The sequence below is a fragment of the Mesoplodon mirus genome (assembly GCF_964341445.2).
Source record: "Mesoplodon mirus genome assembly, chromosome: 15".
Lineage (NCBI taxonomy): Eukaryota > Metazoa > Chordata > Mammalia > Artiodactyla > Ziphiidae > Mesoplodon > Mesoplodon mirus.
Genome location: NC_138991.1, coordinates 13,348,559 through 13,371,574, shown reverse-complemented (window position 1 = coordinate 13,371,574; position 23,016 = coordinate 13,348,559). Strand labels below are relative to the sequence as shown.

The 23,016-nt window shown below is 45.2% G+C and overlaps 1 protein-coding gene across 4 annotated transcripts in view; it reads right to left on the bottom strand.

The window, feature by feature from the left end:
* The window catches only part of SULF2 (sulfatase 2), a 140,976-nt gene that overhangs the window by 75,022 nt on the left and 42,938 nt on the right, over positions 1-23,016 (bottom strand). For all 4 annotated transcript variants that reach the window (XM_082600592.1, XM_082600591.1, XM_082600590.1 and 1 more), the window contains exon 3: positions 18,622-18,861. In XM_082600592.1, the coding sequence (XP_082456718.1) occupies positions 18,622-18,861 (240 nt within the window). The remainder of the gene's footprint in view (positions 1-18,621; positions 18,862-23,016) is intronic.

The window sequence follows — 23,016 nt, the reverse complement described above, 5'->3', positions numbered from 1 at the left end:
AACCAAAGAGGAAATCAAAAAATACCTAGAAACAAATGACAATGAAAACACGACGACCCAAAACCTACGGGATGCAGCAAAAACAGTTCTAAGAGGAAAGTTTACAGCAATACAATCCTACCTTAAGAAACAAGAAACATCTCAAATAAACAACCTAAACTTACACCTAAAGCAATTAGAGAAAGAAGAACAAAAAACCCCCAAAGTTAGCAGAAGGAAAGAAATCATAAAGATCAGATCAGAAATAAATGAAAAAGAAATGAAGGAAACGATAGCAAAGATCAATAAAACTAAAAGCTGGTTCTTTGAGAAGATAAACAAAATTGATAAACCATTAGCCAAACTCATCAAGAAAAAAAGGGAGAAGACTCAAATCAATAGAATTAGAAATGAAAAAGGAGAAGTAACAACTGACACTGCAGAAATACAAAGGATCATGAGAGATTACTACTAGCAACTATATGTCAATAAAATGGACAACCTGGAAGAAATGGACAATGTCTTAGAAATGCACAACCTTCCGAGACTGAACCAGGAAGAAACAGAAAATATGAACAGACCAATCACAAGCACTGAAATTGAAACTGTGATTAAAAATCTTCCAACAAACAAAAGCCCAGGAACAGATGGCTTCACAGGCAAATTCTATCAAACATTTAGAGAAGAGCTAACACCTATCCTTCTCAAACTCTTCCAAAATATAGCAGAGGGAGGAACACTCCCAAACTCATTCTATGAGGCCACCATCACCCTGATACCAAACCAGACAAAGATGTCACAAAGAAAGAAAACTACAGGCCAATATCACTGATGAACATAGATGCAAAAATCCTCAACAAAATACTAGCAAACAGAATCCAACAGCACATTAAAAGGATCATACACCATGATCAAGTGGGGTTTATCCCAGGAATGCAAGGATTCTTCAATATACACAAATCAATCAATGTGATACACCATATTAACAAATTGAAGGTGAAAAACATATGATCATCTCAGTAGATGCAGAGAAAGCTTTCGACAAAATTCAACACTCATTTATGATAAAAACCCTCCAGAAAGTAGGCATAGAGGGAACTTTCTTCAACATAATAAAGGCCATATATGACAAACCCACAGCTAACATTGTCCTCAGTGGTGAAAAACTGAAACCATTTCCACTAAGATCAGGAAGAAGACAAGGTTGCCCACTTTCACCACTCTTATTCAACATAGTTTTGGAAGTTTTAGCCACATCAATCAGAGAAGGAAAAGAAATAAAAGGAATCCAAATTGAAAAGAAGAAGTAAAGCTGTCACTGTTTGCAGATGACATGATACTATACATAGAGAATCCTAAAGATGCTACCAAAAAACTACTAGAGCTAATCAATGAATTTGGTAAAGTAGCAGGATACAAAATTCACGCACAGAAATCTCTTGCATTCCTATACACTAATGATGAAAAACCTGAAAGTGAAATTAAGAAAACACTGCCATTTACCACTGAAACAAAAAGAATAAAATATCTAGGAATAAACCTACCTAAGGAGACAAAAGACCTGTATGCAGAAAATTATAAGACACTGATGAAAGAAATTAAAGATGATACAAATAGATGGAGAGTTATACCATGTTCTTGGATTGGAAGAATTGATATTGTGAAAATGACTCTACTACCCAAAGCAATCTACAGATTCAATGCAATCCCTATCAAACTACCAATGGCATTTTTCACAGAACTAGAACAAAAAATTTCACAATTTGTATGGAAACACAAAAGACCCCCAATAGCCAAAGCATTCTTGAGAAAGAAAAACGGAGCTGGAGGAATCAGGCTCCCTGACTCCAGACTATACTACAAAGCTACAGTAATCAAGACAGTATGGTACTGGCAGAAAAACAGAAATATAGATGAATGGAACAGGATAGAAAGCCCAGAGATAAACCCACGCACATATGGTCACCTTATGTTTGATAAAGGAGGCAAGAATATACAGTGGAAAAAAGACAGCCTCTTCAATAAGTGGTGCTGGGAAAACTGGACAGCTACATGCAAAAGAATGAAATTAGAACACTTCCTAACACCATACACAAGAATAAACTCAAAATGGATTAAAGACCTAAATGTAAGGCCAGACACTACCAAACTCTTAGAGGAAAACATAGGCAGAACACTCTATGACATAAATCACAGCAAGATCCTTTTTGACCACCTCCTAGAGAAATGGAAATAAAACCAAAATTAAACAAATGGGACCTAATGAAACTTAAAAGCTTTTGCACAGCAAAGGAAACCATAAACAAGACCAAAAGACAACCCTCAGAATGGGAGAAAATATTTGCAAATGAAGCAACTGACAAAGGATTAATCTCCAAAATTTACAAGCAGCTCATGCAGCTCAATATCAAAAAAACAAACAACCCAATCCAAAAATGGGCAGAAGACCTAAATAGACATTTCTGCAAAGAAGATATACAGACTGCTAACACACACACGAAAGAATGCTCAACATCATTAATCATTAGAGAAATGCAAATCAAAACTACAACAAGGTATCATCTCACACCAGTCAGAATGGCCATCATCAAAAAATCTACAAACAATAAATGCTGGAGAGGGTGTGGAAAAAAGGGAACCCTCTTGCACTGTTGGTGGGAATGTAAATTGATACAGCCACTATGGAGAACAGTATGGAGGTTCCTTAAAAAACTAAAAACAGAACTACCATATGACCCAGGAATCCCACTACTGGGCATATACCCTGAGAAAACCATAATTCAAAAAGAGTCATGTACCAAAATGTTCACCGCAGCTCTATTTACAATAGCCAGGACATGGAAGCAACCTAAATGCCCATCAACAGACGAATGGATAAAGATGTGGTACATATATACAAAGTAATATTACTCAGCCATTAAAAGGAACCAAATTGGGTCATTTGTAGAGATGTGGATGGATCTAGAGACTGTCATACAGAGTGAAGTAACAGAAAGAGAAAAACAGATATACATTACCGCATATATGTGGAACCTAGAAAAATGGTACAGAAGAACCAGTTTGCAGGGCAGAAATTGAGACACAGACGTAGAGAACAAACGTATGGACACCAAGGGGGGAAAGTGGCAGGGGGTGGTGGTGGTGGTGGTGGTGGGATGAATTGGGAGATTGGGATTGACATGTATACACTAATATGTATAAAATGGATAACTAATAAGAACCTGTTGTATAAAAAAATAAATAAAATAAAATTCACAAAAAAAACCATAATGGAAAATAATGTGAAAAATATATATGTACAACTGAGTCACTTTGCTGTACAGAAGAAATTAACACAACATTGTTAATCAACTATACTTCAATAAAAAAAAACAAAGTAAGGTTTTGTCCAGAAGGATGGGACAAAGGAAGGGGAGAAAATCCACAAGAGACCCTTAGAACAAGGCCCAGGAAGACCATCAATCAATGGATATTTAATTATTACCTCGGAGGAATGTGACACTAAGCTGATCCTTCAAAGAGCTGTTCTCATTGACATTAGACTAATGCCCCATTTCTGTGACAAATATTTTGTAATGCTCCTTTATTTTCCTGCAGGGAAACTTATAGGTAACAAAAGCTACGTATGCACATCATTTCCAAAAAAATCAATATAATGTTCTAACTGCAATCTACAAGAAAAAAAAAGGAAGGCAATTTATAATAACGAAAAATTTCAGCATGAACTTTCAAGCACATCCATCAAGGAGACAGAATGGAGTAGTCGGATGCGTGCACTTAGATTCACGGGGAGTGTGACAGCTACAAACACAGAGTGGGCGAGGCTGTATGTCGAATGCTTCAGGTGGCCCTGCCATCAGTGAGGAGATTGTCAGCAACAGGGAATAACTCTGGGAAAAGGTCTGCATTCAAGTATAATATACCCTCCAGCTACTTATCCTTATGTTCCTGGAAAATTCAGAGTGTATTAAAAGAGTGCAAAAACCCCTTCAGTTTTTATATATAAAATGGACTTACAGTCAAGGCTCAGAAAACAGTAAACATCAAATAATCCACTCATATAATGATCTGGTAGAAGACTCAGAAGCCATGTGGAATGCAAGACAATTTGGGGGCTGTGTGGGGCTTTCCTGTGCAGAGCAGGGCACAAAGGTCCCTGGTCCCTGCCCCCAGTAGCACCCCTCAACTTTTATAACCACCGGAAATGCCTTCATAGATGTTAAGCCTTGGGGAGGGGGTGTGCTCTCTTGAGAACTACCAGGTTAGAAAGGAGTTTGCAAACATGGTGGCCTGTGGGCCAAATCCATCCCACAATTATGTTTGCTTTGGACCTGCATGGTGCTTTTACTGATTATTTTAGAAAGTAGAGCAAATAATCCACATTAGAAATCTGGGCAATTTCAATAAAAATCTGGATATTGCACTTCCGACAAAATCAGAAGGTCTGGGAACTTTGGGCCCGTTCATCGTCTAATGGGCACACCTGGTAGGCTGTACAGTGCTGCCCTCTTCCCCGCCCCAGCCCCTTTTGATGCCTTAGAGTTTGTCTTTCCCGGGTAGAAAGGGTTCACGCAGACGCGGCAGCGAGCAGACCTCTCCTTGGTGCTGGGAGGGCTGACGCCTGCGGTGCCCAGCTCCCCTCCTCTGCTGAAAGCCCTCTCTCCTTCTACTCTGACCCCTGCCACAAAACCACAGATGCACTGTGAAAGGGCTGGACGTGTGTGCTGGAAGCAACCTGCTGCCCAAAGGATGGGATTTGCCAGGTGCTCAGAGAACAAGAACCTGTCTACGGACAGATGGGACCCATAGGCCCCAGGATGGAGGGCTCCTTTGTGGCTGCCCCTGGTCCTGACCCTGACCCGTGACACAGCCATAGGATGGCCTGGGAAGGCTTAGAGAGGCAGGTACAGGAACTGGATCCCCGGGCTCGGGACCCGACGGGGGCACTACGGGAATAGGAGGGGCACAGCTACTTCAAAGGCTTGTGTGAGGATTCAGTAGAATGAATTATGTAAAGCACCCGCCACAAGGTCTGGGCATGGTAAACGGTGCATAATAACAACCTGCATTTTTTTTTTGTTTTTTTAGTATTGTTGTTGTAATGATCATATTCCCAAAGGTTTGTGCCCCTTTCCAAAAAGATTTTGCTTGAATTACACTATTCCAAGGCTGTCCAAATAAACAGAACACTTTGCAGTGATGGAAACACTCTATATCTGCAACATCCCACCTGGCACCTATGTGTGTCTATGGGGGCACTTGAAATGTGGCTAGCGCGACTGAGAAATGGAATTCAAAGTCTGATTTATTTTTAATTAATTGAAAGTTAAGTAGCTCCCGGTGGCTAGTGGCTACCGTATTGGGCTCTAGTCTAAACCCTTCTAGAATGTTCAGGGGAATCGCAGTTTGCGCTGGGGAAGGGCCTGCAAAAGGTCACACTTACCCTGAAAACTCCCTCATAGCCTCTTGAGGCTGTAGGTGGACAGGGTTATATATTCACCCACCATAGCTGTCCTTCCTCTCACTTCTATTTTTTTTTTTTTTTTTTTTGCGGCACGCGGGCCTCTCACTGTTGTGGCCTCTCCCGCTGCGGAGCATAGGCTCCGGACGCGCAGGCTCAGCGGCCATGGCTCACGGGCCCAGCCGCTCCACGGCACGCAGGATCCTCCCAGACCGGGGCACGAACCTGTGTCCCCTGCATCGGCAGGCAGACCCCCAACCACTGCGCCACCAGGGAAGCCCTCACTTCTATTTTGACTTCTAGGGTCATTTGAATGATCTCCGTGAGCAAAACCAAAGCATGGAGTTGACCGGCTGGGTGGCCACACTGCCCCGCACTTAGGCCCACAGCCCCGGTGGTGACGGGGAGACAGCTGGTTTCTGAGCATCCCTGCTCGCCTGCAGGGTTTGCTCCAGCCGGATGTCCCTGCAGCTTAAATGGAGGTTAATGCATACTGAGGAATAAATAAAGTGGTGTGTGGGAAAGAACCCAGCGGGTGCGGGTTGGATCGTGGCCCCCAAAATATATGTTCGAGTTCTAACCCCGAGTACTTGTGAAGGTGACTTTATCTGGAAATAGGGTCTTTGTAGATGTCATCAAGTTAAGATGAGGTCATCCTGGATTAGGGTGGGCTCTCATCCAGTGACTGGTGTCCTTAGAGAAGAGGGAAATTTGGATGCAGACACACAGAGAGGAGAAGACCGTGTGAACACGGTGGCAGCGATGGGAGTGCTGCAGCGACAGGCCAAGGAACGCCAGAGCTTGCCGGCACCCACTGGAAGCTGGGAGAGGCAAGGAAGGATTCTCCCAGGGAGCCTTTGGAAAGAGCGCGGCCCTGCTGACACTTGCTCTTGGGCTTCTGCTCTTCAGAACTGTGAGAGGATACATTTCTCTTATTTTAAGCCACCCAGTTTGTGGCACTTTTGTTACAGCAGCCATAGGAAAGGAATATACCAGCTAACGGGCTGGGACAGAGGGTGTCGAAAGTGTATAAATCGTGTCCCATTAGCCTCACACCCAGTCTTTGAAAAGTCGAGGAGAAGCATGACCACCGGCTTCCTCTTTCCTCCTGTGGCCCCCGGGTGGCTCTCCTCCCAAGATTGTGGGCACTGGTCCCAAGACCCTGAGGATAGAATCACAGCAAAGAGGCATCGGGTAATTTACACATAGACGGTGCAACTCCACTGCACTGATAGGGAAACTGAGGCCCAGAGGGGGCAGGTCTCAGCTCAAGATTACAGAGAAGTTAGAAGCAGAGCCTAATTCTCTGGGCCCCTGTGCCAATGTTTTACTTGCTTTGAAGCTTGAAGGTCTTGGAGGAAGGGAGTGACTATTACACTGGAGTTTAAAGAAATGCAGCTTGAAGGTGTCTGTGGAAGGGACAAATGTGTACCCCCTAAGGATGCCCTGGGCCCTGGAAGGGGCTGCTACACCACCACCAAGCCTGACTTTCATGGTGGGGAAGGCGGGGTCGTGGTGTCAGGAGAGGAAAAGTTCCCTGCTTCTTGAGGTGGGCCTACTTCCTGGGGCAAATGCAGACGCTCTAGTGTCCCACCACAGGCTGGAGAGGGTGGGCAGGGCGGTGGAGGGGGGCAGCTGGACGGAGGGAAGAAGGGAGCTGTGTGTACACTCAGGGGAGAGGAAGAGAGTGGGGAGCAAAACCAGGAGAAAGGCCAAGCAAAGAGAAGGCTGCCATTGTACAGGCGGGACAGCTGCACGGGCGCCCGGAGGCATCATCCCAGGAAGAGTCTAAGTCCCTTCTCCTCTGTGCAGGCAGAAGGGCCAAGGAGAAAGAGGAGGAGAGGCTGACACGGCGGGACTGGGGGCGGGGAGGAGAGAAACGGGAGAGGAGAAAGGAGCACAGACAAGATGGGGGAGGGTCGGGGGCGCTGCCAGTTCTGGACAGAATACAGATTCATCCACTCATCCTGCAACCATTCAATGAGCAGCTACTATGGGGCAGGCCCCCTTCCAGCACAGGGATACTGGAGAGGCCAGACCACATATCTCTGCTTCCATGGAGCTGACATTTTAGAAGGGAGACAACCAACAAGATACGTGGCAAAGTGTATCATCCGCGGTGAAAGGGCCAGGGAGGCGGATAAAGCAGGAACCAGGGCAGGGAGAACCAGAGGGGGCAGGGGATGTAACTTAACATGGGAAGTTGGACAGACAACATTCAAATGTATGTTATGTGGCAACAAGGGCTCCGACGTAAGAAAGCAGGGTGAGGGGAAAAAGGGGGAAGGGGAGCTTCCTTCGGATGGATAGTCAAGGAGGGCTTCCTGGAGGAGGTGGTATTTGAACAAAGGTCTGAGGAAAGTGAGGGATGGCCATGCAGAGGTGAGAGGAAGAAGTCTCCAGGAAAGGAAAGAGTAAGTGCCGAGGCCCTGAGACGGGAACGGGCCAGGAGTTACTGGAGGGTTTGAGGAACAGGAAAGAGGGGAGTGACTAAGGTGGAGGTCAAGAGGTGAGGGACAGGGGGGCAGATCATTAGGACCCTGAGGTGACTGTGGGAGCCTCTACCCTGAGTGAGGGGGGACTCTTAGGAGGGCTGTGGGCAGAGGAGAAACAGGATCTGACGTAGGTTGACAGCATCCTTCTGGCTGCTGTGGTGAGAACAGACCCTAGCGGGGTGATGGCGGAGGCAGGGAGGCCTGAGACGAGGAAGCTGGGGCAGCCCAGGCGAGAGATGATGGAGGTTCAGATAAGGATGGTGGCACCAGAGAGGGTTCTGGTATATTTTGTTTTTTTTTGTTTGTTTGTTTTGGTTTTTTTTTTTGCGGTATGCGGGCCTCTCACTGCTGTGGCCTCTCCCGTTGCGGAGCACAGGCTCCGGACGCGCAGGCTCAGCGGCCATGGCTCACGGGCCCAGCCGCTCCGCAGCATGTGGGATCTTCCCGGACCGGGGCACAAACCCGTGTCCCCTGCATTGGCAGGCGGACTCTCAACCACTGTGCCACCAGGGAAGCCCTCTGGTATATTTTGAAGGGAGAGTTGATGGGGTTTGCTGATGGACTGAATGTAGAGTGTGAAAGGGAGAAAAAAAAACCAAACAAGAATAACACTAAGGTTTTGGTCTGAGCAGCTGGGACACTGGAAGTGCCAAGGGGAAGACTGCGAGAGGTGCCTGGGTGGGGGAGGGACAGGGTCAGGAAGTCAGTTTGGACATGCCAGGTTCGAAATGCCAGGGAGACATCCAAAGGCAGATGTTGAGGCAGCTGGAGGCTGGTGTGTGGGTTTCAGGGCAAGAGGCTAAAAGCAGATCAAAACCGAGTGGTGGAAAGAGGGAGGGGTGAGGATTACTTCATAGGAAAACACCAGCTCTACCGTCTTTGTGGTCCTAAAACCACTTTGGGGAAAGAATAAGTCACACACACGCGCAAACACACACACACGCGCACACCTTTACACGCCAGCAGCAAATCTTTGTCAGGGATGCCCAAGTGCCAAGCAGATTCCTTTCCATCCTCCTATATCAGGGGGATGCCCCAGCCTCCACCAACGCCCCAGGCATCCTGCCACAGGAGGTGTCATGGCACAGAGTAAGGGTGGCTTACAAGTAAGGGTGGCTGCCCAACGCTGACAGTCAAGTCGTCTAGGTCCTCAGCTGACCTCCCCTCCCCAGCTTTGTAGGAGGAGAAGAGTGAAAATAATTGGGGTGCTCAGGGCTTGATTTCAAAACAGCTGTGACTGGGAGCCCTGGCACACCTGGGGCCTGTAATGAGGGGCGTGCTCCCCTCCTCCCATGGTGCATTCTAGAACACGATGAGGGAAAGGCAGGAGGCTCACCCCCAGTGCTCACATCTCTACAAAAGTCTGCACCAGATGGCAGGAGCTAGGTGGGGAAACAGCTTCCGAACTGCCAGACTCAGACGGCAACATGGAATGAAACAGCAGTACCCTAACGAGAAGAAAATGGGTACTCCTGTCTAATTCATCAGGAAGGGCCGGAAGAGGTGTATTTTTTCCCCCTTTGGTGGTGGATGTTTTGCCCACGGCAAGGTAGTGGACATTTGTGAATGTCCCTGTAGTATGTGTTTCTTCTTTATCCTTTCCAACAGCTCTTGATTTCTATTTGGGAACCCAGGTGCTGGGGGAAAATGACTCCCCCAGCTGCCCCAGGAACAGGTGACATGGGCTAAGCTAATTGGCACATACCGTCTGCTCTCCATGGTGATTGGTTCAGGGGTTGGCATGTGACTCAGGCTGGTCCAGTCAGAAAGACTCTCACCACTGGGGCATTCTGGGAAAAAACCCTGCGGAATGCTAAGGTATTATACAAAGGAAGAGGCATGGGACCCGTCCCGGTCATCCTCCTGAGACCTCAGGCCTTATGATAATATCGTGACACGGTCGAACTACACAATGTGTCTCTGTATAAAGCTTGCCTGTATCTTTTTGGTTTAGGGAGCAAAGAATTCAATCTCTTGTCAAAACCACATGGGAGGGCTTCCCTGGTGGCGCAGTGGTTGAGAGTCTGCCTGCCGATGCAGGGGACGCGGGTTCGTGCCCCGGTCCGGGAGGATCCCACATGCCGCGGAGCGGCTGGGCCCGTGAGCCATGGCCGCTGAGCCTGTGCGTCCGGAGCCTGTGCTCCGCAACGGGAGAGGCCACAACAGTGAGAGGCCCGCGTACCACACACACACAAAAAAAAACAAAAAGAAAAAAAACAAAACAAAAACCACTTGGGAACTGGGGCTTCTGTCAATTGGATCTGAAGGTTATCTACCAGCCACGAGCATCACCAAGAAATATCCTCTCTTTGCGTAAGCAGAACTACACATCACCTCCTCAGAACTGAGGGGTGCAGAACCAGAGAACTGCTGAATGGAAAGAGATGCCTGTTTTCAGCTTTGCCAGAAACTGACAAATTGCCCTTCAAAGCAGAGGTGCTAATGCACATTCCCACTGCTGGTCTTCCTGTTTTCTCACATCCTCACCATCATTTGGTGTGACAGGACCTCTGAATATTTGCTGTGGTGATGAGCGAGAGGTGACAGTGCACTGTTGGCTGAATCTGCATTTCACTAATTACCGGAGAGGCTGAGCACAGGCTGCTACCTTTTGATCCGTGGGTACAACTTATTTTCATCACATGACGCTACATGTTGTGACATTCATCTGAACGCTGGTCTGGGGTAGGTTGTGCAGTGCTGTGTCTGTCATTGCTAATGTTTCTTAAGTGCTTACTAGGTATCACTGTTCTAACCTCTTTAATCCTCAGAAAACCCGACGAGCTAAGTAACATTATTATTCCTAGGTGAAGTAACCAAGGCATGGAAGTTAAGTAACTTGTTCAAATTCACTCAGCTAGTAAGTGGTGGAGCCCAGATTTGAACCCAGTCAGAGTCCTTGCTCTCAACTGCTTTGCAGAGACCTGGAAGCATCTCATTCCACGGATGATATAACTTTAACTCGTGGGTATATAAGGGAGCACAGTAAGGGCAGCTGAAGTGTGCTAAAAGATGGCTAAGCACATTTTGTAAAAACGTAGGATACAATTTATCCTTTCAAGGGTATTTATATTTGAGATCTGAGTCCCTGAAGTGAGAGGAAGCCAACACACAGAAATACCCATGAACAAATTGATATTTATCCTGCTTAAACTTAGCACCTCTCACTTCATCCTTTGTCAATCTCTACTGCAAACACAGGGAAGCACAGAGCAAGATGATGGCAAAATGAAATGGCAAATCTTATGAAAGATGCAAGGTTTTGTGAAATTAATTAAAGTGATGCGGGAGGACAGCTTAAAGCATGTGCAAATCCACTGACAAACAATAATCTGGTCTATGAGATAACTGAAGAAGAGACCACTGAAAATGATGATGAGGGAATCAGCACTTCACAGGGAAGATTCAGATGTCAAAGGATTAAGAGAGGCTCTTAGGAAAACTGATCAAATCCTCAAATATGTTTGCAAAAATGACCCTTTACGATTTTGCTGTGAAAACTGAAGGTGAAGTAAAGGATATCATATTGTGCTATCATTTAAACTTGTTGAACAAGTTATCCCCCCCACTGCCTTTAACTGACATTTCATCAATTCATTTGATTAAAGAATCAATCCATTTGGCACAATTATAACCTAACCTTTGTTAAATACTATTAGAATATAACACAGAATAAAGTTATTTTCAAAACTGTGTAGTTTCACTTTTTTAAAGATAAAATACCTAATTAAATACATTAAAAGCACTATTTACATGAACTGCTGGTCCACTTAAGGAACAGTTTTCTGGTTCCAGTCTTCCACAGTTCCAGCTAACCTCCTGTATTCAAAAGGGTATCACATACACAAACGGACTAAGAACCATTATTGAGGCTGTGACTTTAATCTTCCCTCAGTATCCATTTCTTCTTCTCCCAGAGTAATAGAATTTTTAGCTGGGCAAATGGCCACCCAGAATAAAGACTACATTCCCTAGTTTCCTCTGCAATCATGTGTGCTCATGGGACTTGTTTCTCATCAGTGGGAAATAAGGAGAAATAGAAAGCAGTTGAGTCTCTGACCAATTTAAGAACACCTAAACATATAATGCAAATATTAATAGACCCAAAGGGAGAAATAGACAGCAATAGAATAATAGTAGGGGACTTTATTACTCCACTTTCATCAATGGATAGATCATCCAGATAGAAAATCTATAAGGAAACATAGGTCTTAAACTATACGTTGATCAGATAGACTTAGCACACATGTACAGAACATTCCATCCAAAAGCAACAGAATATACATTCTTTACAAGTGCACATGAAATATTCTCCAGGATAGATCATATGTTAGGCCACAAAACAAGTCTTAATAAATTTAAGAAAATTGAAATCATATCAAGCATCTTTTCCAACTACAATGGTATGAAACTAGAAAGAATAAAACTGGAAAATTCACAAATACGTGGAGATTAACAACATGCTACTGGACAACCAATTGGTCAAAGAAATCAAAAGAGAAAAAAAAAACTTGAGGCAAATGAAAATGGAAATACAACACACCAAAACATATGGGACGTAGCAAAAGAAGTTCTAACAGGGAAGTTCCTTGCGACAAATGCCTACATCAAGAAACAAGAAAAATCTCAAATAAATAACCTAATATTACACTTCAAGGAACCAGAAAAAGAACAAAGCCCAAAGTTAGTAGAAGGAAAAAAAATAATAGAGATCAGAGCAGAAATAAATGAAATACAGAGACTAAAAAGACAATGGAAAAGATCAATGAAACTACAAACTGGTTCTTTGAAAAGATAAACAAAATTGATAAACGTTTAGCTAGACTCAACCAGGAAAAAAAGGGAGAGGACTCAAATAAATAAAATCAGAAATAAAAAGGGAGATGTTACAACTGATACCACAGAAATACAGAGGATCATAAGAGACTACTACGAACAATTATATGCCAATAAATTTGACAAGCTAGAGAAATGGATAAATTCCTAAAAACATACAACCTACCAACACTGACTGATGAAGAAAGAGAAAATAGGAACAGACCAATTACTAGAAAGAAGACTGAATCAATAATCAAAAACTTCCCCAAATATAAATGTCCAGTACTAGACAGCTTTACAGGTGCCTTCTATCAAAAATTCAAAGAAGAATTAATATCAATCCTTCCCAAACTCTTCCAAAAAACAGAACAGGAGGGAATACCTCCATACTCATCTTATGAGGTCAGCATTACCCTGATACCAAAACCAGCCAAGGACACCACAAGTAAAGAAAATTATAGGTCAGTATCTCTGATGAACACAGAATGCAAAAATCTTCAACAAAATATTGGCAGACTGAATTCAACAATACAGTAAAAGGATCATATACCATGTTCAGATAGGATTTATTTTAGGAATGCAAGGATGGTTCACCATCCCCCAATCAATCAATGTATATAGCACATTAAAAAAATGAAAGATAAAAATCATCTCAACAGATTCAGAAAAAGCCTTTGACAAAATTCAACATCCATTTATGAGGAAAACTCTCAAAAAAGTGACTGTAGAGGGAACATACCTCAACATAATAAAAGGCCATACATGACAAGCCCGTAGCTAACATCATATTCAAGTGATAAGCTGAAAACTTTTCCTCTAAAATCAGGAACAAGACAAGGGTGCCCACTCTCAACACTTTTATTTGACATAGTATTGGAAGTCCTAGCCAGAGCAATTAGGCAAGAAAAAGAAAGAAAAAGCATCCAAATCATAAAGGAAGAAGTAAAACTGTATTTGCAGGTGACATGACATTATACATAGAAAACCCTAAAGACTCCACCAAAAAACTGTTAGAACTAATAAATTAATTCAGTAAAGCTGCAGGATACAAAATCAATACACAAAAATCTGTTGTGTTTTTATACACTAAAAACAAACTACCAGGAAGATAAATTAAGAAAACAGTCCCATGTACAACTGCATCAAAAATAATAAAATATCTGGAATAAACTTAATGAAGGTAGTGAAAGACTTGTACACTGAAAACTATAAGACATTAATTAATGAAAGAAATAGAAGAAGACACAAATAAATGGAAAGGTATTCCATGCTCATGGACTGGAAGAATTAATACTGTTAAAATGTCCATACTATCCAAAGCAATCTACAGATTCAGTGCAATCCCTATGAAATTTCCAATGGCATTTTTCACAAAAACAGAAAAAACAATCCTAAAGTTTGTATGGAACCACAAAAGACCTCAGAGAGCCAAAGCAATCTTGAGAACGAAGAACAAGGCTGGAGGCATCATGCTCCATGATTTCAAACTGTATTACAAAGCAGTAGTAATCAAAACATTATGGTGTTGGCATAAAAACAGACATAGATCAATGAAACAGAATAGAGAGCCCAGAAATAAACCCACACATATATGGTCAATTAATTTATGACAGAGGAGCTAAGAATGTATGATGGGGAAAGGACAGTCTCTTTAATAAATGGAACTGGGAAAACTGGACAGCCACATGTGAAAGAATTAAACTGAACCACTATCTTACACCATAGACAAAGATTAACTCAAAACAGATTAAAGACTTGAACATAAGACCTGAAATCATCATTTGACATGGATCTTGGCAATGATTTTTTTTGGATTTGACACCAAAAACAAAGGCAATAAAAGCAAAAGGAAATAAATGGGATGACTAAAAAGCTTCTGCACAGTAAAGGAACATTGTGCACAACGAAACGAAAAGAAAACCTACCGAATGAGAGAAAATATTTGCAGCTCATACATCTGATAAGAAATTAATTTCCAAAATATACAAAAAACTGATGCAACTCAATAGAAAAAAACCAAACAATCCAATTTAAGAAATGGGCCACAGATCTGCATAGGCATTTTTCCAAAGAAGATATACAGATGGTCAACAGGTACATCAAAAGATGCTTCACATCATTAATTATCAGGGAGATGCAAATCAAAACCACAATGAGGGCTTCCCTGGTAGCACAGTGGTTGAGAGTCCGCCTGCCGATGCAGGGGACACGGGTTCGTGCCCCGGTCCGGGAAGATCCCACATGCCACGGAGCGGCTGGGCCCGTGAGCCATGGCCACTGAGCCTGCGCGTCTGGAGCCTGTGCTCCGCAACGGGAGAGGCCACAACAGTGAGAGGCCCGCATACCGCAAAAACAAACAAACATAAAAAACACAATGAGATACCACCTCACACCTGTTAGAATGCCTATTATCAAAAAGGCAAAGAATAACAATGTTGGCAAAGATTTAGAGAAAAGGAAACACTTGTTCACTGTTGGTGGGAATGTAAATTGGTATAGCCATTATGGAAAACAGTACGGAGGTTCCTCAAAGATTAAAAATAAAACTACCGTATGATCCCATAATTCCACCTCTGAGTATCTATCTGAAGAAAATGAAAACACTAACTTGAAAAGATATTGGCACCTCCATGTTAATTGCAGCTTTATTTACAATAGCCAAGATATGGAAACAACCTAAGTGTCCTCAATGGATGCAAGAATAAAGAAAATGTGGTATACACACACTGGACTACTATTCAGCCATGAAAAAGAAGGAAATCTTGCCATGTGCAACAATATGGATGGACCTTGACGGTATCATGTTAAGTGAAATAAGTCAGACAGAGAAAGACAATTACCATATGATATCACTTATATATGGAATCTAAAACAAAGTTGAGCTCATAGATACAAAGAACAGATTGGTGGTTGCCAGAGGTGGGAGGTAGCGGGTGGGTAAAATGAGTGAAGAGGGTCAAAAGGTACAAACTTCCAGTTATGAAATAAATAAGTCATGGGGCTATAATAATGTACAGCATAGTGACTACAGTTAATAATATTATGCTGTATATTTAAAAGTTGCTGAGAGAGTAGATCTTAAAAATTCTCATCACACACACACAGACCTTTGTAACTATGTATGATGACAGATGTTGACTAGACCTACTGTGGTTATCCTTTTGCAATATATACAAATATTGACTCATCATGTCATACATCTGAAACTACTATAATGTTATATGCCAATTATGCCTCAGAAAAAAAAAAAGAAAAGAAAATGGTTGAGTCTCTGATCAATTCATGGGCAGGCCCATCAAAGCAGCACAGACTTTTAGTTGAGAGAGTAATAAATGACTGCTGTTTTGGGTCTCTCACACACAGCCAAAAAACTTAAATCCAATTCAATCAGTTGCCCTAGACACTCATGAGAATGCAGGGCTGAATGTGTCCAAAGACCTGGTAAGAACAGTTGACCACTCTTCCCTGGGGACCTAAAAAGTTATTATTCTAATATGAGTCTAATTATTCTAATATGAGTCATACAAATCAAGTTAATCTAAAAGGGATTTTGAATTCGTTATAGTTTTCTGTTATTTTTCTCAATCAACCTACAATGAGCAGCAAAACTGGTCATGTTTTCACTTTAAGCAGTGGCTTAATATAAAACTCAAATTTCCATTGACAGATGAATGGATAAAGAAGATGTGGTGTGTGTGTATATATACACATACACACACACACACACACACACACAATGGAATATTACTCAGCCATAAAAGAGAATGAAATAAAACTCAAACCTGAGCTTCCTAACTACCAGGGCAAAAAGGGAAAGTATACAGGGTACACAGCTCTTGTTCTTTAATGACAAGAGCACATAAGTTCATCACAGTAAACAGACATTTTCAGGGTCCTGAGTTCTCAAAGTCAAGTTAGAACAGAGTTCCTTGTAGAGAGGGCCATTCTAAACATAACAAATAAAATTCTCAGGGACAGTTTTACAAAAAACATAAATGTCCTATGTATGGCAATTTATACTTGGCATTACACTCCCAGTCTTCACTGAGGGTATAATCGTTAAGCATAGTTGGATGAAAGCAGTTCTTTGGGGAAAGCACTTTTTGGTGATTTGTTTAAATTCAAGGACAAAGTTTGAGGAAATCAATTTTGAAGAAATGTTAAATCCTGAGAGATGGCTCCTTCCCTTGTGCCAGCTATATGATTCTGAAACACCAGGCTTTGGCCCCTATCGTAAGCCCCTAAGATATTGCAGGATATAGGTTTCCTTTCAATTTGCTGGATGTAACAACATCCATACTCCCTTTGAAGTCCTACGGTCTTGGTTTCCATTTTGATTATGCCACAAGCACCTGCTTTTATGACTATGAGCAAGTCTCTTTTCTGGGCTGCAGTTGCCCTAGCTGTCAAATGTGGGGGGTTGATGAGTACACTTTTAGGGTCCTTACTGTTCCTTTGGCATCCAAAGCTAAAGGTGTCTACACAGACCTTTCAGCTAGAGGTTCTAAAAGTGGGTCTCACAGCCCTCAGACATGTTTTCTTTGTGGGTCCACACTGTATATTAACAAAACAAAACAAAACAGACTGCGTTTTGCCAATATTTTTTAAAATCAGCAGATTTTGGCCAAGAACTCAGATTAGAAATATTTGAAGGTTGGCAACCCCGAGCACGAATGGCTATAATTACCTGGACCTGAGTGGCAGATGCCCCTTTCAGTAGGTGCCCTGGTCTGTCCTGCTTCCTCCATCTATATCCAGGTCTCTGCAACCAGATGGGTGGTGGCCTGGGGTAAACTCTGACCCATGTGGCTTTCTGCAGAGATCCCGGAACCAACAGGGTTATGTGTATAGGACTGAGGCCTTCCTAGTTCTCTCAGCAGGGCCCGCTCGCTGGGTGATTCTGGCAGTGGAAACAGTGTGCAAGACGACACACCTCACCAGTGTGCTCCCCACCCCGACGTGCCCATGCCAGCCACACCGTGTACATGAGGGGCAGCTGCCCATCTTCCAGGACGGCTTCAGCTCCGTGAACCCAGCTGAGGGAGGCATCCGTCCTTCTCTCATGTCACTCCTACCCAAAAAGCCCCTTGTCACTTGAACACAACTTCCCAGGGTTACAACATTCAAGCCACAGTATCTGATCTCACAACTGCCTTGGCTCCTTACCCAAGGTGAGGAGTGTTTGTTTATTTTTCTAAATTAAAGCAAGTTTAATTGAGTTTGGAGGATTTTGCAGTGGTGCTGCAGATAAGTGACTGTAATTGTGCCTTTGCCTCAGGCAACCAGCCTGGCAGGTGAGTCTTCAGAACGCACCAAAGTACCTCCTGCAGGATAAAGAGACAGGACACCTTGCTCGCTCTCCACCCAGGATGCAACCAACACTGTGGGCACCAAATGCAGGAGGGATGGAGCACCTTGGGCAGTGCAGACGATCAAGTGTAGACAAACAGTCCCTTGCCATCTGTAGAGTGGCCACAGTCCCCAAATACACTCCTCTCCATCCCCCACCCCAACGTTCTTCTTAAATAGCACAGTTCACAGAGAACTCACACTCCTGCCCGAGTACTTCACGGCCTCTCTGTAGTATATTTCATATTTTAAACGGACTCACTTTTTTTTAACTCAAATTCCTTTGGAAAGGTCACTTTCTATCACTCCTGTAGGCAAATAAATCTGTATTTTTCGAACACATCTGGAAGTCAATGCACAACTTTTAAATTAAAAGAAAGTTGTCCACGCACTACAGGGACCCCTCGCAGTACAGGGACCACAGTGGGAAAGACAGTGGTCCGAGGCAGGACGCCGGGTACCACGTCGGAGGTTCCCAGCCCACTCGTGTGCCCGCCCGCGGCAGCCGGGCTCCCTCACCTGTCCGGTAGCCCGTGCTGTTGAGGTACACGGCGAAGGTGCGGCTCTCGTGCTGCGCCTGCCAGGAGGGCGAGGAGCAGTTCTCATTGTTGGTGTAGGTGTTGTGGTTGTGGACGTACTTCCCGGTGAGGATGGAGGAGCGCGAGGGGCAGCACATGGGCGTGGTCACGAAGGCGTTGATGAAGTGCGCCCCGCCCTGCTCCATGATGCGCCGTGTCTTGTTCATCACCTGCATGGAACCTGCAACCAGAGCGGAAGTGAGGTGTGGGCCGGCAGGTTTCCAGCGAGTGCGCCCCAGTCGGGCACCAAACAATCAGAGACAGGTTCTGAGTGGTCCTCAACAGGGCAGCACCCCCATCCCGGGGGAGGGGAGTGTATGTTGGAAATCTCCGGGGACAGATTGGGGGGCACCCCTGGCATTTCTGGGCAGCGGCCAGCAAGGCATTATTGGATGGTCCTGCGCAATGAGGAAGTACCCTGGGTCCCCAGTTCCACTAGACATTCACGGGGGCGGGTAGGTAAAAACCTGTTTATAAGTTATCTGAGCCTAGTAAAGAACTCTTGTCTTGCATAGAAACAGAACATCTTTTTTTTTTGCAGGGTATTAATATATACTTTTTTTTTTTTGGAAAGCAACCACTATGTAAACAGAAGATTATACTTTGTTTCATCTGGAACTTCCCCAAGAATTGTCCCCTCTTAATGAAATCCGATCACGTCAACCTGGCAACCCCTCCCCCCTCCACCTTCTCTCTGAATATTTCTCAGCTGACATGTTCTGCATCAGTCATAACCCACCGTCGCCGCCTTTGTCCACATGGTCCTTCCAGCTTGGAACCCACTTCCCATCTCCCGCCCCCCACTCCCCAAATCTGACCCATCAGTACAGTCGCACCTCTTCTCATTGCTCTCTGGGATCACTCTGGCTTCTGATTCCCTTGAGCTCTTATCACGCATGTATTATTAGGACTTAATGATAAACCACTAGGTATGGTGATTTCACTCATGCCTATTCTTCTTTTTTTTTTTTTTTTGCGGTACGCGGGCCTCTCACTGTTGTGGCCTCTCCCGTTGCTGAGCACAGGCTCCGGACGCGCAGGCTCAGCGGCCATGGCTCACGGGCCTAGCCGCTCCGCAGCATGTGGGATCTTCCCGGACTGGGCCACGAACCCGTGTCCCCCTGCATCGGCAGGCGGACTCTCAACCACTGCGCCACCAGGGAAGCCCACTCATGCCTATTCTTGTTTCTCAATGAAGCTGTGAGCAGAGCAAGGTATAGGAAGAAAAGGAATTTGTGGGGAAACCCTACTGTGCGCTGGTGCCTGCACACTGCCTGCTCCACTGAGGGCTCCAGGAGCTCAAAGACTGTGTGCCTTGCTCAGTGCCGAATCCTCAATGCCCCTACGGTGTGTGACACACAGTAGGTACTCAGTAAATGCGTGAAGAATGGATGTGAAATCGTATACCATGGCTGGTACCCAGATACTCAGTAGGTTTAACAGAAATATTCAGTGGAAATCCTTTTTCTTTTCCTTCTAAGGCCATCCTCTGTTTTTTTCTTTTCCTTGCAGTTCTTAGGGTCTATAGTGGGTTGAATGATGGCCCACCCTCCAAAGATAAGCCCCTGTCCCAAGTCCTGGCACCTGCGAATAGCACCTAATTTGGCCAAGGGTCTTCGCAGAGGTACTAAAGGATCCTGGGGTGACATCATTGTGGATTACCTGGGTGGGCCCTAAATCCAATGACAAGTGTCCTTCCAAGAGACAGAAGGAAGAAGACACACAGACACGGAGGGGAAGGCCACGTGAAGACGGAGGCAGAGACTGGAGGGATGCTGCCACAAGCCAAGGAACTCCTTGGGCCTCCAGGAGTCACTCCTGAGCCTTTGGAGGGATCAGAGCCCTGCCAACACCTGAATTTCAGACTTCTGTCTCCACAGTTGTGAGGGAGCAAACTTCTGTTTTGTGTGTGTGTGTGTGTGGTACGCGGGCCTCTCACTGTTGTGGCCTCTCCCGTTGCGGAGCACAGACTCCAGACGCGCAGGCCCAGCAGCCATGGCTCATGGGCCCAGCCGCTCCGCGGCATGTGGGATCTTCCTGGACCGGGGCACGAACCCGTGTCCCCTGCATCGGCAGGCGGACTCTCAACCACTGCGCCACCAGGCAAGCCCAACTTCTGTTGTTTTAAACCACCTGGTTTATGGCAATTTGTTAGGACAGCAGTAGGAAACCAATCCAGGGTCTACCAGGCATTTGAAGTTCTTGCCAGGGAGCTGCTGATCCCAGTCACCAACTAGGTCACCCCCTAGTGACCTGAAAACAACAAATCAGACCCACCTTGGCACTCTGTCCCTAAAGGCTAAGAGTGAAATGGAGATTTACATGATTCTTTTATCCCATCTTTCCACCAAACAGGGAAGGAAACAGCTAGAGCTTCCCTGAGGCAAACATAGATCATATTTCTTCACTGCTTCAAACCACCTGGCAGCTTCCCATCACACTCAGAAGAAAACCCCAATTCCTTACTGTGGCCTAAGACTCTTCCAGACCGGCCCTCCCTGCCAACCCGCCTCCCGTGTTTCTTTGACCTCATCTCTTCCCTCCCCCTTGCTCACCTGGCTACACTGGCTTCTTCTTTGTTTCTCAAGGGCTCCAAGCTCATCCCTGCCTCAGGATCTTTGCACTTGCTCCTGCCTCTGCCTGGGACTCCCTCTCTGAGACTTCACTTTGCTGGCTTGTCCCATTACTCAGATCTCAACTTAGAGCTCACCTCCTCAACAAGGCCTGGCCGACCTCCCCATCAGAAAGAGCCCCCTGTTTACTTGCTATCACACCAATGTATGTTTCTTCTTAGCATTTCTGTCCTTCTGAAATGGTCTTCTTTACAAGTTCACTTGTTTATGATCTGCCTTTGCTTCTGGACTGAGAGCTCTGGGTGATCCCGGGCACTGTCCACCCTACCCCCAGGAATATATAGATGATGCTCTGTAACATCTCACTGAACGACTGAAGGAAACAGAGCAAAGCCTGCCCTTTGGAGCCCCGTGCTGAGGCAGTTTTATAAGGGACGCCCACCTGGAGCCAGCTGTGTTCCCCGAGGCTCTTGGCCGAGGTCAGCCCAGCGGATAGAGGAAAGAACCGGCTTTTTGTCTCAACAGGAATCGTCAGGCCTGGAACTACATGAACATCTCTTGTCAAGGTCACATGCCCTCCTGAGAAGTCCCAAGGGTCCCATCTATAACTGGTGGCCATTATAGGGTTTCTACCAGGTGTGAAGTCTCCCTCTGGAGGGGATGGAGGAGGTGAGCTTTCCAAGGCCTCCCTCCACCAGCTGGTGCGAACTCGCCAGAACCTACAGAGGGAGCGGGCCATGGCCTCAGGGTCCAGCAGAGCCGTGGGTCCCACTGGCGCTGGGGTGCATCCTTCCAGCCTCCTTCAGGTTATCCATCAAAGGTCACACATCTGATTCCACTTATATGTGGAATCTAGAAAAATGGTACAGATGAACCTATTTGCAGGGCAGAAATAGACACGCAGATGTAGAGAATGGATGGGTGGACACAGAGGGGGAAGGGGAGGGTGGATGTATTGGGAGGTTAGGGTCTACGTATATATGCTACCATGTATAAAATAGATAGCTAGTGGGAACCTGCTGCATAGCCCAGGGAGCTCAGCTCGTGCTCTGTGATGATGTAGATGGGTGGGATGGGGGTGAGGTGGGAGGGAGGTCCAAGAGGGAGGGGATATATGAATACATAGAGCTGATTCTCTTTGTTGTACAGCAGAAACGAACACAACATCGTAAAGCAATTATACTCCAATAAAAAAAAAGTCACATATCTGAGAGGCCTTCCCTGGCCTCACACTGAAACTGCCACCCCTCCTTCTAGCACCCCTACACCCCCTCCCTGCTTCACTTGCTCCCCAGCGCTTACTGCCCTCGGACAGTTCTCTTATTTGCATGTTGCCCACTGTTCCCACCGGACAGCTCCACGGGGGGCAGGGATCTAGGCCTACTTTGTTCACTGTTGTCCTCCCAAGCCCAGAACAGTGCCTGGCACATAGTGACTGCTCAACAAATATCTGCTAACTTAACAAAACAAAATTATCTCACTCTTTGCGTTTCCATATAATTCAGGAGCCCAAGCTGGTTTGTGTCCATGATGGGCACGTGCGTGTGTGTGTCTGTGTCATGTGCAGTGGATTTAAAAAATATGACTTTAAAAAGCACCAGATGGGGGCTTCCCTGGTGGTGCAGTGGTTGAGAGCCCGCCTGCTGATGCGGGGGACACGGGTTCGAGCCCTGGTCTGGGAGGATCCCACATGCTGCGGAGCATCTGAGCCTGCGCCACGACTACTGAGCCTGCGCATCTGGAGCCTGTGCTTAGCAACGGGA